Consider the following 16,132-nt stretch of genomic DNA (forward strand, 5'->3'; position numbering starts at 1 on the left):
TATTATCTTGAGCTCCCAGAAGAAAAATATCAAGAATAAAAAGGTAAGCCAATTATATACTCATTCCATAATTTATGCTATGTACTATAGCATAAGGTTGGAAAAATCAAACAGGGAAGTTTTACATAAATAAGTTAATTATCCTGGCTTCCCCTTTTAAGCAGCAAATAATTAACAGACAGGCATAAAGCAGATGGACCAATACTGTGATCAAATGGCAGCAATGGACATGTGCAAAGCTGAAGCAGGGAACATTTATCTTGGAAGTAATCCTTATTATTAACTATCATTAGGACCATATGAATCTAATCATTTAAAGCAAAGCATTAGCCTTCTTTGTAAAACATGAATTCCTGAGAAACTATCCTTAAGAAATAGCCATGGCTTTCTTATTGCTATAGCACTAACTTCCTGAAGCTAACTTTTCTTTTCCCTTGGTGAAATGTAATTAAGGTATTTTCAAAATTGAGCACTAAGCAGCAGATTAACACTAAAAAATATACCTTTACTAATAATAACTTAGGTTTTAAACAGAAGGAGAGGATATAGCCAAAAGATGCAAAGCTACATTTTTTTTTAAAAAACAAGTTTTATTAATTTTTAAAACACACAAATTATCATTATTCATTACATGTTTAAACCTTTTTTCATTGTAAATTTAACAAGTCAGATAAATTATGATTCTGTTTTAATTTCCATACAACATACCAAAACCTCTTATTCAATTTCTCTTTACTTCTCTTTACTCTTATTCAATATCATTATTATTATTTCATCTGTTTCTTTCTGACTTAGTTACCATTATTCTCATTCTATATTTCTACAAGTTTTTACTAATTCTCCCCCCCAAAAAAGACATATACACACAACACACAAAACATAAAAAAAATCTTTTTGGAAAGTAACTTGGACCCAGGTGTCTCTCTCTTCATGGACTTCAATTATATTCATGCTCATCTTACATATCATTACTTATTTTATTTACCATTCTAAGCCTTCTATATTAACTTCTCCACATATTTCACACTTCTTAATTCTATCTTAATTAATCATCTTAGTTTGAATCATTATATTTATATCTTTTGTCCATTTTTTATCATCCCTTTGGCTCATTCCTTATAAAAAAAAAAGAAAATAAGTTTCTCCTGAAATCATTAATCAGAATATGATGCCTTTCTATCTCCCCCCTAAGTTAATCAAATTAATCTTTAAAAATAATATCTAATACCCAATCCGATTTTGCTTGGTACATTCTATCTAACTAATACATCCAACATAATTAAGTACATAATTAGACAATAAATCCAAATATTAAAAAAAGATACTATAATAAAAAATTTATAATAACATCAATACCATAACCTTATTAAACTCTTTAATTAAAACAATATTCTAAACCTCCCCTATTATTAAATTTTAAAGCCAATCATTTTTAAACATTTTAACATTTTAATCTCTTATCAACTCTTAAACCATTACAATACTACCATCTCATCTTATGTACCTTGCAAAATCTTTTTTTTTTAAAAAAAATTATACTTTATCCATTATCCATAAAAAATTTCTTTTTTTCATTTAATTTCAAAACATTGTAGCTTTTCTCCACCTTTTCCCTTTCTTTCTTCTCCCAACAAACCTTTCTACCCCCCTTCTTCTAGCCTCTGCCTTACCGGCTTCCCTTCTCTGTCGTATTCCTTTCCCTTTTGTTTACTATCATCATATTGGTTTTGCACCTTATTTTTCCCTTTCTTAAATGTTTTTTTAGATCTTAAGTCCTTAAGTCCTTTAGTTTTCTTCTTTTCTCTTCTTTTCTTTTCTTTCTCTCTTCCTTCTTTCTGGATCAAATTCTGAGATTCATTAAAAATGGCTCCTTCCTTTCTTTCTTGTTCCTCTGCTGTCTTCATCTGTTGTAATGTTTGTTGATAATTAGTAAGCGCCATTTCTAAAAAAAGGAAAGCTTCTTCCACACCATCTTTACCATTTTTTTTTGCTTGTTCATATTCTTTTCTTAGTTCCTCAACAGAAAGAGCCATTATAAATCTTTTCTTTTCTTTTCCCTTCTTTCTTCTTACAACAACCAGAATATTCAAAAGAAAATAAAAAAAAATAAAACAGTCCCAAAGTTATCAGTCAGTCCAAACCAAGGCAGAGTTCTCACTTTCTCCTTCTGGGGTAATATCAATCAAAGAGAAAGAAAGTCCAAATCTGTTTAAAATCTTATTACAATATATTCTAGTCTTCAAATCCTTAAGGCATCTGCTCCAACAAAGTCTTAGCATACAAATATTTTCTTTTTAATCCTCTCTCTTCCCACTCATCGCTTAAAACCAATTTTCACCTAAAAGAAATAGATTTCTTAATATCCAGTTATTTATTCCGTAGGAAAAGAGGGAAAGCTATCCTTTCAGCACCTTCAAACAGCCGCTTTTTTCCTCTTCTGGCAGGTATTATTCAGAAAGTCATACTTTTCAGGAATTTTGTTAAATATGTCTTAGAGTCCTAGGAGCCAAGAAAAACTTTCTCCTCTCAAGCACTTTCTCCACTTCCTCCTGCGCATTCTTACCCGGCTGCCAGCTTCTTTGTGGCGGCCATTACAGACCGCCGCTGCACCGTCCTGGGAAAAGGGGGTTCTGCCGGCCGGGGAGGGGGTCTGCAACACCCCCAAACCCTTCTCCGGATCCCCCCTACCTTCAGCTGCCCCTGCAGGGCAGCCTAGCTCCGCACCCGTCTGGGTCGGAGCCCCAAAAAGCGGCTAGCGGCGGGGGATCGCGCAGCTTCGCAAATCCCTGCCGCTCGCGAAGCCGACAAACCGGAAGTCCCCGCAAAGCTACATTTTTAAAAGGCTTAAATCTTGACAAGAATGGCTACAAACTATGGGAATTCTGCGATTCAGAGTTATTGTAAGAACAGAATTAATAAATGTAATATTTCAGTTAAGATTCATACTCTATTCCTTAATTAAAATAGACTGCAAAAAGCATTTATAAATTTGCTTAGCAATCTCCGAAACCAAAAGTCCTCTTCCCATCTGATCTCTTTTTGTTTTGATGCTTTGTATTTTAAGGGCTCTCTTTGTTTCTCTTGACAAGCAGTTCCATCTATCATTAAATATGCCTCTTGGTCACACCTGTTATGCATATCTTCATAGTATCAACTAAAAGATCTTTTCTTGGTAATTTTGGTTAGCTCTATATTTCTAATTCTTTATTGTCCTGTTCCTATCCCAACAGAACCCATGCCTCAGTTCCATGAACATAAATTAAAATATTAAATGAAATTATATTAATTGTTTGTCCTATCTTCTTTGGCATAGTTTTCTCCCATGAATCCCATTTTATCCCTCTCCTAACAGGGAAAAACAAACAGACTTACAGAGGTGCAATTCTTGTCCATCTTGTCCTCCATAATGCCAATTCGACATGGTGTCTTCTGATTTTGGAGCCAATAGTCTGTTGATTCTAGCAAGCTGTTACTGCAAAGTACCTGTTGAAACAGAAACAGTTCATAGCCCTTCACAAAATGAAATCATGAGCCGAAATACAACATTACACAGAATATAGAATAATGGAGTTGGAAGAGACCTAGGAGGTCTTCCAGTCCAACCCTTTGCTCAAGTAAGAAACCCTATGTCCTTCTGGACAAATGGCTGTTCAATCTCTTCTTAAAAACCTTCAGTAATGGAAACCCACAACTTCTGGAGGCAAGCCATTCCATTACTTGTTCTTGTTGTCAGGAAATTTTTCCTTATTTCTAGGTTGCATTGGTTATCTACAGGAGGTTCTCAAAATAATTTTATTTTCACCAATGCCACTTAAAGATGCTACAATAAATCAACTGCAGTAAATTAAAAAAAAACACTTAAACAAATTATGATTTAGTATAGGAGAGGTCAATAGGTGGTATGTGCATGTGTTGTGGTTACTTTATCTACAGTTTACACCAGGACTGTCAAATTGGTGGCCCACAGGCCAGATACATCACATGCAGACCAAACCCATCCCAGTTTCTTGAATGGGAAAAAGGTTGGGAAACATCACATGACAGCAAGGCAACATGGTGAGTTTGACACCCGTGGTTTACATCTATTGCAGGGAAAATTAATTATGGTTTAATTATATAATTATTATTCTATTATAATTTTATTATGCTAGAATCATTCTCATTTCATACTGTAATCTGGAGTTAAAATTTAATTATTCATTTCAATGTAAATGCAATGGAAAGCTCTAGATTAAAATAACCCAAGTATAAACTATGAAACTAAAGAGCCTAATAATTAATTTATGACTTAATAAAATCATTGTCAGTTATCTGTCCTGGATTAGAAATAAAATCTTTCCCCCAACTTCTTTCTCACAATCTTGTAGGTTGCTCCAACTCATCTTTAATCACAGCCAACAAAGAAATTCTTGTATTCATAAACTCCAAACTCTCTTCCTGCTTTGACATTCTTAGTATTGTAGTCTCCATGCATCTGAAGGGCTGGTGGTTGATGAACAATGCCTTAAAGCAAAACCTTTTCCAATTATTGGAATGCCACTAAATAATATTTTAAAAATGCAGCCTGGCATATTGCTTGCATTCTTTCTCCTTTCATTGAGAGGCCTTATTTTTCAAATGCTAATGCTAGTTCAAAATTATAGTCACGCTACACTTGTTTGCAAATAAAATCTTATAATAAAATATGTTTATGATTCCAAATGATGAGAAAGGAAGTGCTCGGCAGCTCCCATTTCAATATGATGAAAATTATCATGACCAAAACTATGTATCATAGTACTACATTAAAGCGACTGGAAATAAAGATAAAAATTTTGATATAAAATGAACAACAGCTGTTCTATAACAAGAACTATAAACTGGTGAAAAAAAATGAATATTTATGTAAGGCAGGAGTGTCAAACTCACAGCATCATGGCATTGTCACTTGACTTTTCATGACTTTTTCCCCCTTCGCTAAACTGTGCATAGCCAGCTGAGTGTCAAACTCGTGGCCCATGAGTTTGACACTTCTGGTGTAAGGCAAACTACAAGATGATATTTTTTCCCCTCCCTTTAGGGGTTATGCTAGTTAATGGGCCAGAATGTTTAAAATTACATTTACAGCTCCTACATAAATTCCAAGTAATATGTAAAATATAGCAGCCTCATAGTACAGTACTATCATTATTTTACTATTACCATTATTAAGGCTATATATAACTGGGCTTCAAAACTTCAGAGTATTACTAGATAGTAATAAAATGATCTTAAATGCTTTAATTATTTTTCAGAAAAGACAAAGTGATCACTGTTCCACATTTTCATTGACTATTATGGCCATTGGATTTGCAGGAATAAGGACTTTCGGGGTGGGTGGGTGGGGAACTCCTCTAAATCTAAGACATGAAGCAGAAGTGCCAGGTCTGGCATGCAGAAATCAGGATGAATAGTAGATGGCAGGAAAGAGAGATTAAAAGTTCTATTCTATTGTAGGTCTAGTTTATTCAGAAACTTATTGATTTAGTAAATGTGCCATTATATTTTCTGTCTGCCAAAAAGATGTAGGATGACTGGACATAAATAAAAGAACCTGAATTTATAACAAAAAGTTACACTGTAGATTACCCCTCATTGATTTCAGACAGCTGTATTACTTCCACTGCAGTCCATTCCTCATTTTATTCTGATTTTTTTCCTCCCAAATATCAGTCTGCGTTCAATGCCAAACAAGCAAAACCTATTGGCCTGCTTTTGGGGCTACTCCAAGAGTAAAACCTTGTAAAATTCTTGATGACTCCAGAATATTTCTAATATTTCTACTGCTGGGGCATAAATAACATTATCTTGGAGACTCAGAGAATCTGTAATATAGAAGAGTGCTTTATATTTTCAGTCAGAAATTGAATAGCATGAGATAAATTGACTAGAAAGGCCTTCTGAAAATACCAGTTTATTAACTAATAAAATCAAATAGTCAGTGGCAATGCAAAATCTAAAATTAATTTAGAACAGTTGTTCAAGAAGAAATCAAATGATGTCTTTATTTAGAGACACAGGTATGCATGTGTTTGCTGAAATATGTTTTCTAATTTTATCTAATGTAGAACTTTACCTAACAGCTCATGACTTAATTGGAGTAACTGCCGGAACCCTGACTCTACCTTTTTTTAAAAACCTAAAAACAATTTCTTCTTCTAAAGCAACTTTGTGCGAATTCAGATAATTATATCTGATTCAGTAACTGTTGATATTATACAGTCTTTGGCTGTACAAGTAATACTTTTGTTGCGCCTGGTTCCAATGGAAAAATATACAGTACATCAGGAAGTATTTTTTTTAATAAAGTTTTATTTGGGTTTTCACACACAAAATACAAGTAAAACATCTTTTTTGAAAATAGCATGGTCCTGGGTTGAACTTCTTTATACAGACACAAAACTCAATTTGATGCTCCTTTTTGTATTCTATTCCATATCTTATACTATTTTACATTTTCTATATAGTTTTTCCCCTCTTTTAATTTTCTCAATTTTATTTTTATTATCTCATCTCAATTCAAATTATTATATTTATACTTTTGTCTGTTCTGTTTCAATTTCATATTATCTTTTCTCATTAAACAAATTTTCTCCTGTAGTTACTAATTGGAGTATGACACCTTTATATCTTTTAATTACATCCATTCAACTCTTATTTAAACTTCAATATATACCTTAAGTTTATGACCTTCAATGTAATACATAATACATAACTTCCAATCGAATTCTGGTTGGCACATTCTTATAATACACACTATATTCTTTAAAAAAGAAAGAAAGATTGTAAATATATGTAATTATAAACCCTCATTCCATTCCAGTTCAGTTCTATCATTAATAATAATTAAAACCATAATATCTTTAACACTTCTTTTCAATTAAATATCATACTTCCTTAAAAACACATGTCATCTCCATAATTAATTTTTCCCTTATTTCTCTTCACACGTTTTATAAATCATTAAATATACCTTTTATTACATTTATTTATTGACAAGCATTCCACTGAATTACGATAGCTATTTTATCAGACATTTTAATCAGACATTGTTTCATATTTTCTAAAATTATTTCTGCTTCTAATATAACCATACTATCTTATGTACCTTTGCAGAATCCCTTTTTCCATTAAGTTTTCACCCATTATCTCTAAATAGACCCTGTTTCTCTATATTTTGCTTCTGTCCTTTATAACTTCTTTTCCTTTCTTTCTTCCCTCTCATCTTCTCCCTCCCCTTTTTACCCCCTTGTCTCTCTAGTTCTAATTCTCTCTTCCGCATTTCACTCTTCTGTTGCTTTCTGATTTTATACTTATTTTTCACTCTATTTTTTTTTGGAGTTGTTTTTCCCAATCTTAAACTTTCCATTCTCTTTCTCCCCTTTCCTTCCCCCCCTCCATTTAAGATTACTTGTTCATTAAAGATGGCTTCTTCTTTGTCGCAATCTTCTTGTTCTGCAGGCATTTCTTGTTGTTTCTCATAATTCCAAATCTCCATTTCTAAAAACTGAAATAAGAAGCCAAAAGAACCTCTCCTTCTTGTGCATCTTCTTTGTACTTTTTAAGTTCCATTTTCAGTTCTTCTAAAAGTAGAGCCATTTTAAAAGTTTTAAACAACCACCCGATTGATTTTAGTCATTCAAAACAATAACCAAGAATCCAGAAATCATCAAGTAATCCAGATAGTCCTGGGTTATATCTTCTTATTTCTTTTTCAACTTTCTCTTCCTGGGGTTTTTGTTGCAATATTTCAGTTAGAATATATCTTTTGGAAGTCTTGTTGAGATTTTGCTGTAAGTTCTTTTTAATTCCAGGCAGTCTCCTCCTTCCAGATCCTGCCCTTTTATTCTTCCTCTCTCCTTTCCTGTTTTCAAAAGCTTTTAATTATCCAGAAATCTTTATTATCCCTTTGACTTTTTATTTTCAGCATTAAATGCCTATTGATGTCAAAGTGGATTTTTTCCAATTTCTTGTTTAAGTCTCTTAGCTGTCAGTAAAGGAAAAGGAGAAAACCAAATCTTTTCCTTTTCTCTCTCCTTCGCAGCTTAAAAATCTTCTTAGGGGACAATGTTATTGTTTTTTAACAGTTTCAATTCCAGGCTACCTTATTTGTTGCTTTTGCTGTTTGACCGGTCAACCAAAACTTTCTCTTCTTATCTTCCTCCTGCACATTCTTTTCCGGTTGAGTTCTTCTTTGTGGTCGCTTTTTCTGACCACCGCTGCAACCGCCTTCGGGAAAGGAGTAATGGCCAGCTGGGAGGAGAGATGCGGCTCTCCCCAACCCTGCTGGCAGTCTCCCCCTCTTCACCACCTCTACAGGGTGGCTTAGCCCCAAACCAGCCGGCTCGGGCGCTCCAGCGGTGAGCACACGGATCGAAGCCTCGCAGAGACGAGGTTTCAGTCTGTCACTGAAGAAGCTCAAACCAGAAGTCCGTACATCCGGAAGTTTTAAAATAAATGATAGCTTCCTATTTTGTTCAAACTGATACTTTTTCAGAACTATCTATTACATTTAACTGTATTTTAAGAACCTGACTTGTTCTTGGTTTGAAAGAGCAGGAATTGCTATTAATTGAATGCTTCTGAAGATTCTTGTTTATCTTAAATAGGACCATAACTTGTCAGCATTTATTTTTATGGTGTAAAACATTATTCTCCATGTTGATGACCTATAGGCAGTTTCTTTTTCAGTGTTGGCTGAAAACTTTGATAGTTGAATATAAATATTGGAGGGAAACAGCCTCCAATATTTAGAAACAGCGTATGGAAAATGGATATTAGTTACAGAATAGCAGATAATGTTATGCATGATCACTCTGTAACGTACTGAAACCACCATCAGTTGAATTTTAGGGAAGTTGGGCTCTCCATAATTACATATGTCTTACTTTAGGTAAATGAAGTTTCTTTAAAACTTCTTTTTCCCTGTCCTATTGTTTCTTTTTTATTTTTCTTATATGGATCCATTTCATGGATCCATAACTATGTTTATACGTATACCTGTTATCTTATAATTGCTTGACAAAATAAAATAAATAAATAAATAAATAAATAAAGTGCTCATATAGAAGAAATGAGGAAAATAAAAGCGGTTAGTTATTCCTACATGGAAATGAAATGTTGCTCTTAGCTAGCTGATGGTGTAGTAGGAGAGGGGAAAAAATTAAGCTTCATTATAATGTAATAGCTTCTGGTGAGAATAACAGGATTAATTTCCAAAGATCCTTAGATAATTTTTCACATTATTAAAATATGCTAATTTTTATCTGACAAATTATCATACGGAATTAAAAAAGAAAAATAAAATTGCACAGAGATGAACAGAGACATGGAAATAAGTACATATGGATTCATTTTAAATCTGCAAGGTACAAAACTGAAGCTTGAGGTTCATGTCTATTCTTAGTAATTGAAACATATTGGGCAATTTTGGGTAAATAAAGTTCCTGTTGTGTGCATAAATTAGATCTTGTCTTTTGAGGAAAAGTGGAATATAAATCTAACAAACAATAGAATAGGACATAACAGCAGGAAACATTGCTATTCTTTCAGGATGCTATGTATATTCTCTGTGCAAATTATTAATCAGTTAATTTGAAATGCCAGCTTGTTTAGATGTTGTACAAAAATACTCTATCTTGAATATGTACAGTAGGTTGGTTCTTGTTCACATGACTATATAGTTCCATCATGTTCAGAAAGGTCTCGATAATGAAGTATTTTTCAAAAGAAGCCATTGTGGTAGACCAATTATTTCGAAATACAATAATCCAGATAAAGTATTTTTTTCAGATCAAACAATTTACTTCTTCCCTATTCTAACAACTTCAATCACTGCAACATTTTAATTAAATCATCAAAACCTGAGCTGTTTTTACTCAAACTAGCTTATCATCTAAGAAGCATTGGATTTCAGTTTTCTTGCTCTCACAATATGATTTTTAACTTGAGAGGAGTCAAAACTCAACTTTGTTGGTTGGATGTATTTTAATTTAGTTTACATGTCAAATAAAGTTATATCATGTTTATTATTTTACTGGCTCCATCCTCTTCATTGTTTTAGCCCTGGATATTCTGTGATGTAGCTCTTGACCCCGATCTAATATATGATGTATTTGAGGACTAATATATGATCCCCAAAACACACAAGGACATCTTGAACTAAAAAAAAATATGTGATTAAAATACCATTTTTTCATCTTCTCAGCAAACCTACAAATGGATGTAAGTCATATTTCACATATACAAAGCTGAAACTTCATGTTTATACAGCGACAATAAAATAAGATAAAAATAAATGCCTTAATTCTAATTGACAAACTTTGAATAGAAATTTCCATATAGTCTAATCTGTCCCTATTATGGCCTATATTGCCAACTGTAAATCAGAGAACTGAAACACTGTCTAATAGTGCACAGACTATAAATTCAGAAGAACCACTTCATTCTTTAAGATAGTTATATGACTAATATAGTTAATGTATAATTGGATACATCCCTATAGAGGTTCTTTTCACACATGATATAACAGCTTATTCTTGCCTGATCATCTTAATTGCAGTGCTTAATTACAGCTCATCAAAAAGAGACAGCAAAGAACGTGCAAAACAAGATGAGACTTTGGCTCATTCCACATGCATTTTCTAAAATGGAGTCAATGAAATAATATTTGACATCTCATATGCTATGAGTTATTGTTCATGTCAGGGATAACTGAACAAATGTAAAGCAAATTGAAGGAAATGTTTACATTATTCTTCTTGTGCCAGCCCATCACAAACAATAAAGTTTAATTTAATTATGTTAACATAATGTGTGGGATCAGGAGATGGAACTGTGATGGCTTATGAACAGGGCTCAGTGATGTTTTCCATATTAACTCATCTTGTAATAAGTGTTTTGAATTATTTGAGATTATTGTTTCAAATAGCTGTGGTGGCACAGTGGTTAGAGTGCAGTACTGTAGGCTACTTCTGCTGATTGCAGGTTGCCTGCAATTTGGCAGTTCAAATCTCACCAGACTCAAGGTTGATTCAGCCTTCCATCCTTCCAAGGTGGGTAAAATGAGGACCCAGATTGTTGGGGGCAATAGGCTGGCTCTGTAAACCACTTAGAGAGGGCTGTAAAGCACTGTAAAATGGTATATAAGTCTAAGTGCTATTGCTATTGTCAACATGGAAATGAATCATAGTTTGGTGAAATAAAATATGCCTTACAAATTGCACAGACAGTAAAAAAATCTGCAGTAAAAACTTAGGCCAGGAGTTAGGAATCTGACAGCCAAGTATGCCCTGACAGCCAACTATGATGAGAGATTGTGCCCGGTCTATATAATGATGACAGTGTGGTATAGATAACTCCCCCTTCTATTATCTTTTAAGGATCCATAGATATCTTGCAATGAGAGATATCTTCTTTCAGTCTCTCCCCACCCTTCTCTCTCATTTAATATTCTCTTTATACTTCCCACACATTCAAATCATGTGCCATGTACTCAACTACCAGGCAATGGGAGAAATTAAAATAAAAACAATGTTCAGAAATGCTTCTTCCTATGTGTCTTTGTTTTCAGTAGTACTGCATTCTGATGAATAAAAAAACCAAAAAAACCTGGAGATCAGTTTTGTGATTTCTGCTGACACAAATCTAGATATCAATATATTTGATAGGAATTTGAAGGCATTTGCAATGGTTTAAAGATCTTTACTGGGAAATTTTTTACTTACTTATAATGTCTCCACAGTAAAATAAGAAATATATGTAACACACTGCATAAACAAACATCTTAGCAATTTCTCTCTTTGCAAGATATCTATGGATCCTTAAAAGATAATACATCCATTTTTTTCAGGCATAGTCAAAAGTCCATTTTGGAAAGCTTCATAAATTTCTTCAGAATCCTGGTCTACTCATTAACAAGCAAATGTACTAGTGTTCACCTTTCAATTGTTTTTAATTAGTTTCTCCTAGTAGTATAAGCAACAGAAGAAATTAAGATTTCTTTATCTATGATTTTCTTATTATTCTTTTCAAATCAGGATCTCCCTCAAACATAAGCAAGCCAGGGATCTCACTTTGATAAATTGTTAACCATTATGGTCAAAGTTGATTAGTTTTTCTTGTTAGCATAAGAAGATATATGAGATATTGTGGGCAAAATATACCCAGACATGAACCTTGATCAATCAATGTGGTAAGAAAAATGGATATTCAGTATTTGTTACTTCTCAGTTTAATATTAATGTTTAGGAAAATTATATATATGTAACAATTGCCTTTTAGACATATGTAGATCTAGAACCTGGGACCTGGAAAACCCAAATTGAATTCCTTCTTGAAAAGATTTTGCAGTCACTTTAAAAACTCACTGCCACATCAGTTATTGTGTAAAAGGAACACATTAACCCTTTGCAGGCAATTTCAGTACTTGATGCATTTAGATCTATACTGGAATATTCCACTCCATTATTTTAAAAATATTAATGAATAATATTTTTCTTCTTTTAATATTTGGCAATGATTCTTGGATGGATGAACCCTGTGCCCACACCTAAGTTTTTCTGGGATAAATTGGGGTCCTGATTTCATTTTGGACAATAGTTTCTCAATCAGATAACATTAAAAACTCATTTCTTAATACTATATTTGGATTCAGCTCTTTCTGTCCTTCCTTATTTTCATTCCATAATTCCAGTAGTGTGAGATTTGTAGCCATTGTCCCAAGCCCTGTTGTGTTTAAGGCACTTATTGTTATAAGCCACTGTTTTTATAGGCTAAGAACTATCATTCAGAATAATCAGGTTTGTCCATAAAAAACTGAAATATGTTTTAGAATATGTAACTATTTTTCAGCAAATGATTGGTCAATTGATTGCTCCCAGATATTAATATTTTTCATGATTTAATTGTTTACCTTGTGTGCATTTCAAATACTATTGAAATTAAATAATGAGTAAACAGTATAGCTGAATTGCTCACTAAAACAACTTCAAAAAGGAATTACCTTCTTACATGCCGTGACCGAACTTCTGACACTATTATCTGTGTCACCATGGTGCGAAATTTCATACATCAAGGGACATTCAAAGTTGCTGAAGAGAGAAGCAGGGTGGGGGTGGGAAATCAGTGACATTGGTACAAATGAATCATTTCATAAGCCTTTGTATCTTTTCCCCTTCTAGTTCTTGCAGTTTTCTCTGGCTCAAAAGTATCATACTATTTGTTATGGGATTAGCTATTCAGTATACCTTTTTAAGTATTGGAGCCCTGATCTGAATTAGTGGCCTGATTGCCTTTAAAAAAACACAATACGGAACTTTGTTGGATATAGCATCTGTCCACCTTCAACAATACAATGAAGTATTCTCTTCTGAATCAGAGAAGCAATTTGAGGCTTCCAAATTATATAGCGGTTACATCCACTCACTGTGCCAGCAGGCAAGAAATTGCACACTAAATCTTATACTAAGTCATCTGTTTCATACCCAAGGAAAGAGGTAAATTATAGCTTTTCAAGGCAAAGAATACAATGAGGTTGATTAAATTTAGGAAGCAAAGCAGGCCATTTCTATCAGCACAGACATGGAACAGTTAATCGGTTTTTGAAGAATGGGATTCAAAGAAATTATCTGAGAATTTATCAGACAATTCAACATCAGACAAAGCTCATACCAGTCTTAAATGCTACTGTTACTGAATTAGTGTAATGGGAACTCATGACGCAAAAACCTTTACATAAATTCAGCTTTGACACAGGGACTGACGCTTATGGTTGTATAAATGTACCTACCAATTGCCATCCTGATCACCAAAAGAGAATGTTTTTTTCTAGTCAGAAGGCAGGACTTTATCTTTCTTACCATCTTGTGAAGGAAATATCTTTCATTAGGTCACATGATGTCATGCCCCTGTCAGAGTCTAAATCCAAGGAAGAAGACTAACAGCTGACAGGGAGTGTGAGTGTGGCTCCATTGGCTTGTGGAGGAGGCTGGGGAAGGGCAAAGTCCGGCTGGGCAGAGCAGGGAAGAGATAGAACAAGGGAGAGGGAGTTCAGAGGAAGACCCAGGCCTACCCCCTCTTCATCCTAGGGCACACAGGGAGGAATGAAGAAGAGAGCAATGTGGGTTGCGTGGCTTATGGGGGATGAAAGGGCCCTGATTCCCTTCATTAGCTACACCTGGGAATGAAAGTTTAAAAGAATTGAATGCTGACTACGGCAGCTGCTGGGAGCAAACATGACTTTATCCTGTGTTGTCTTTGCTTATCTGTGTTCCTGGTGTCTTCCCAACCATGTGAGTTTTGCCATGCCTGCACATCTGGAATTCTTGCTCCTGCCCTGCCAAACTAATTACCTCATTTTGGCTTGAGTGAATTTATAATTACAGTTTGTGTTGACCATGTTTTGGACTTGATTCGTTATAGTCAAAGTTTGTTCCTGGGAAAGTTTTTCTCCAGCCAGAACGTAACCTGGACATTGGGGGCAAAGTTGGAGCTAATAAAGGGACTCTTAATGATTATCTGACTGTATTGCCTTTGTGCCACACCCCGGGTCATCACACATGACTATGTGCATATAAAATAACTTTCCTGCATATTTGCTGTAATAACACTTGTAATAGTCCAAATTCTGAAACAAACATGGAACCAGAACAGAACAGGATAGCATAACATAGTGAAGTAGCTCATACCTTAAACGTTGGGCTGGCTGCTTGAATTATCTCTTAAGGGACTCCCACACTTAGATGGTGGTATATGTCAAGGACATTTTCTAAGTACCACAGTAGTAAGGCTAACTGTCATTCTCAGTCATTAGAGAAAGAACTGACAGGAGCTTAAAAAGTCACTAGAATCTCCTTTTTAGTTGCTCCTGTCCAATCTCCAGGCCATGATCTCCCTCTGATGGCTATTTGATCTGAATCTGGATATGTCCTGACTCCTGATTATTTACGCGGACTTTGTTGTAACACTGTCAGTTCACATCAGTTGCTCATACCTGATCCTTCAAGGCCAGTAACCTTTACTCCAGCTAATTGAACAGCAGTGCTGCCTCACAATGAAACCCTGTGCTAATGTGTTTTGGAAACATTCTCATCAATTTGGCTAGTTGGCATTTATGGTAGTCAGATCTCTGACTAGCTTTTTAACTGACATTTCTCGTGCCAAGTTAGTTGGGACCAATCACCAGCGCAAAGACTGGATTCCCTTTCTCAGTATTATTACAAACAAGATAATTCTGTTGGTAATCTGATATTGATGCTGGCAATCTGATCCTGAAGCAAAAAAAGCAGTCAGCATAGCAATCTGGGCTGGAAATGGACCCACTGGACAGAAGCTTTCTGGACAGAGTGCAGTGCTGTAATCCTATAATGTATAAATCCAATTTCATAAAAAGAATGTCTTTTTTGAAGCTAGTAATAATTCCACTGTTCTTTTGAAGCTTAAAGTACATCTCTAGGATCCGGAACATCTATCACTGTCAAAGCTCATGTGCAAAATATAGAGTTAGCATGCTATTTGACACATTCATTACAAAGTGAACAGTGAAATATTAGGTTAAGGCTATTTCCCAGAAAGTTTGGAGTATTTGATAAAAAATTTGTCAGGTAGCCATAAACATGGAAACTCTGTGTTATCATATGATTCACAAGAGCCATCATCATTTTAGTAATATTTTAGATGCTATACACTATGTTGTGCTAGACACAACTAAATACTATGAAATACATATAGACTTCAGTAGACTACATATAGACTATTGCAGCACACTTTACATGGGGTTCTTTTAAAGGATCACTTGAAAGTTTCAGTTGGTTCAAAACCAGTGGCCCAGATCCTCATGGGTATTTGCCAGTGGACACACATTATATCTGTTTTGCAGCCTGTACACAGGCTGTCAGTTGGATTCAGGCACAATTTAAAGTAGTGGTTTTAACTTATAAAGCTATTTATTACTTTTATCCAGGTCACCTGCAAAACCTCATCTGCCCTTAGAATTGGTCTGAACCAGAGATGGTATTCAGCAGGTTCTGACCAGTTCTGGAGAATTGGTAGCAGAAATTTTGAGTAGTTCAGAGAATCAGCAAATACCACCTCTGACTGGAGATTTTACGAGTAT

The 16,132-nt window shown here is 34.5% G+C and overlaps 1 protein-coding gene across 5 annotated transcripts in view; it reads right to left on the bottom strand.

The window, feature by feature from the left end:
• Positions 1-16,132, bottom strand: part of SPHKAP (SPHK1 interactor, AKAP domain containing) — a 72,326-nt gene that overhangs the window by 36,452 nt on the left and 19,742 nt on the right. For all 5 annotated transcript variants that reach the window (XM_087965085.1, XM_087965083.1, XM_087965082.1 and 2 more), the window contains exons 2-3: positions 13,022-13,109; positions 3,373-3,483 (exon numbers count right to left, since the gene is read on the bottom strand). In XM_087965085.1, coding sequence (XP_087821211.1) covers positions 3,373-3,483; positions 13,022-13,109 — 199 coding nt within the window. The remainder of the gene's footprint in view (positions 1-3,372; positions 3,484-13,021; positions 13,110-16,132) is intronic.

Source organism: Notechis scutatus, chromosome 4 (genome assembly GCF_049901735.1).
Source record: "Notechis scutatus isolate UNSWTSFEM ecotype Mainland chromosome 4, rNotScu1.2, whole genome shotgun sequence".
Lineage (NCBI taxonomy): Eukaryota > Metazoa > Chordata > Lepidosauria > Squamata > Elapidae > Notechis > Notechis scutatus.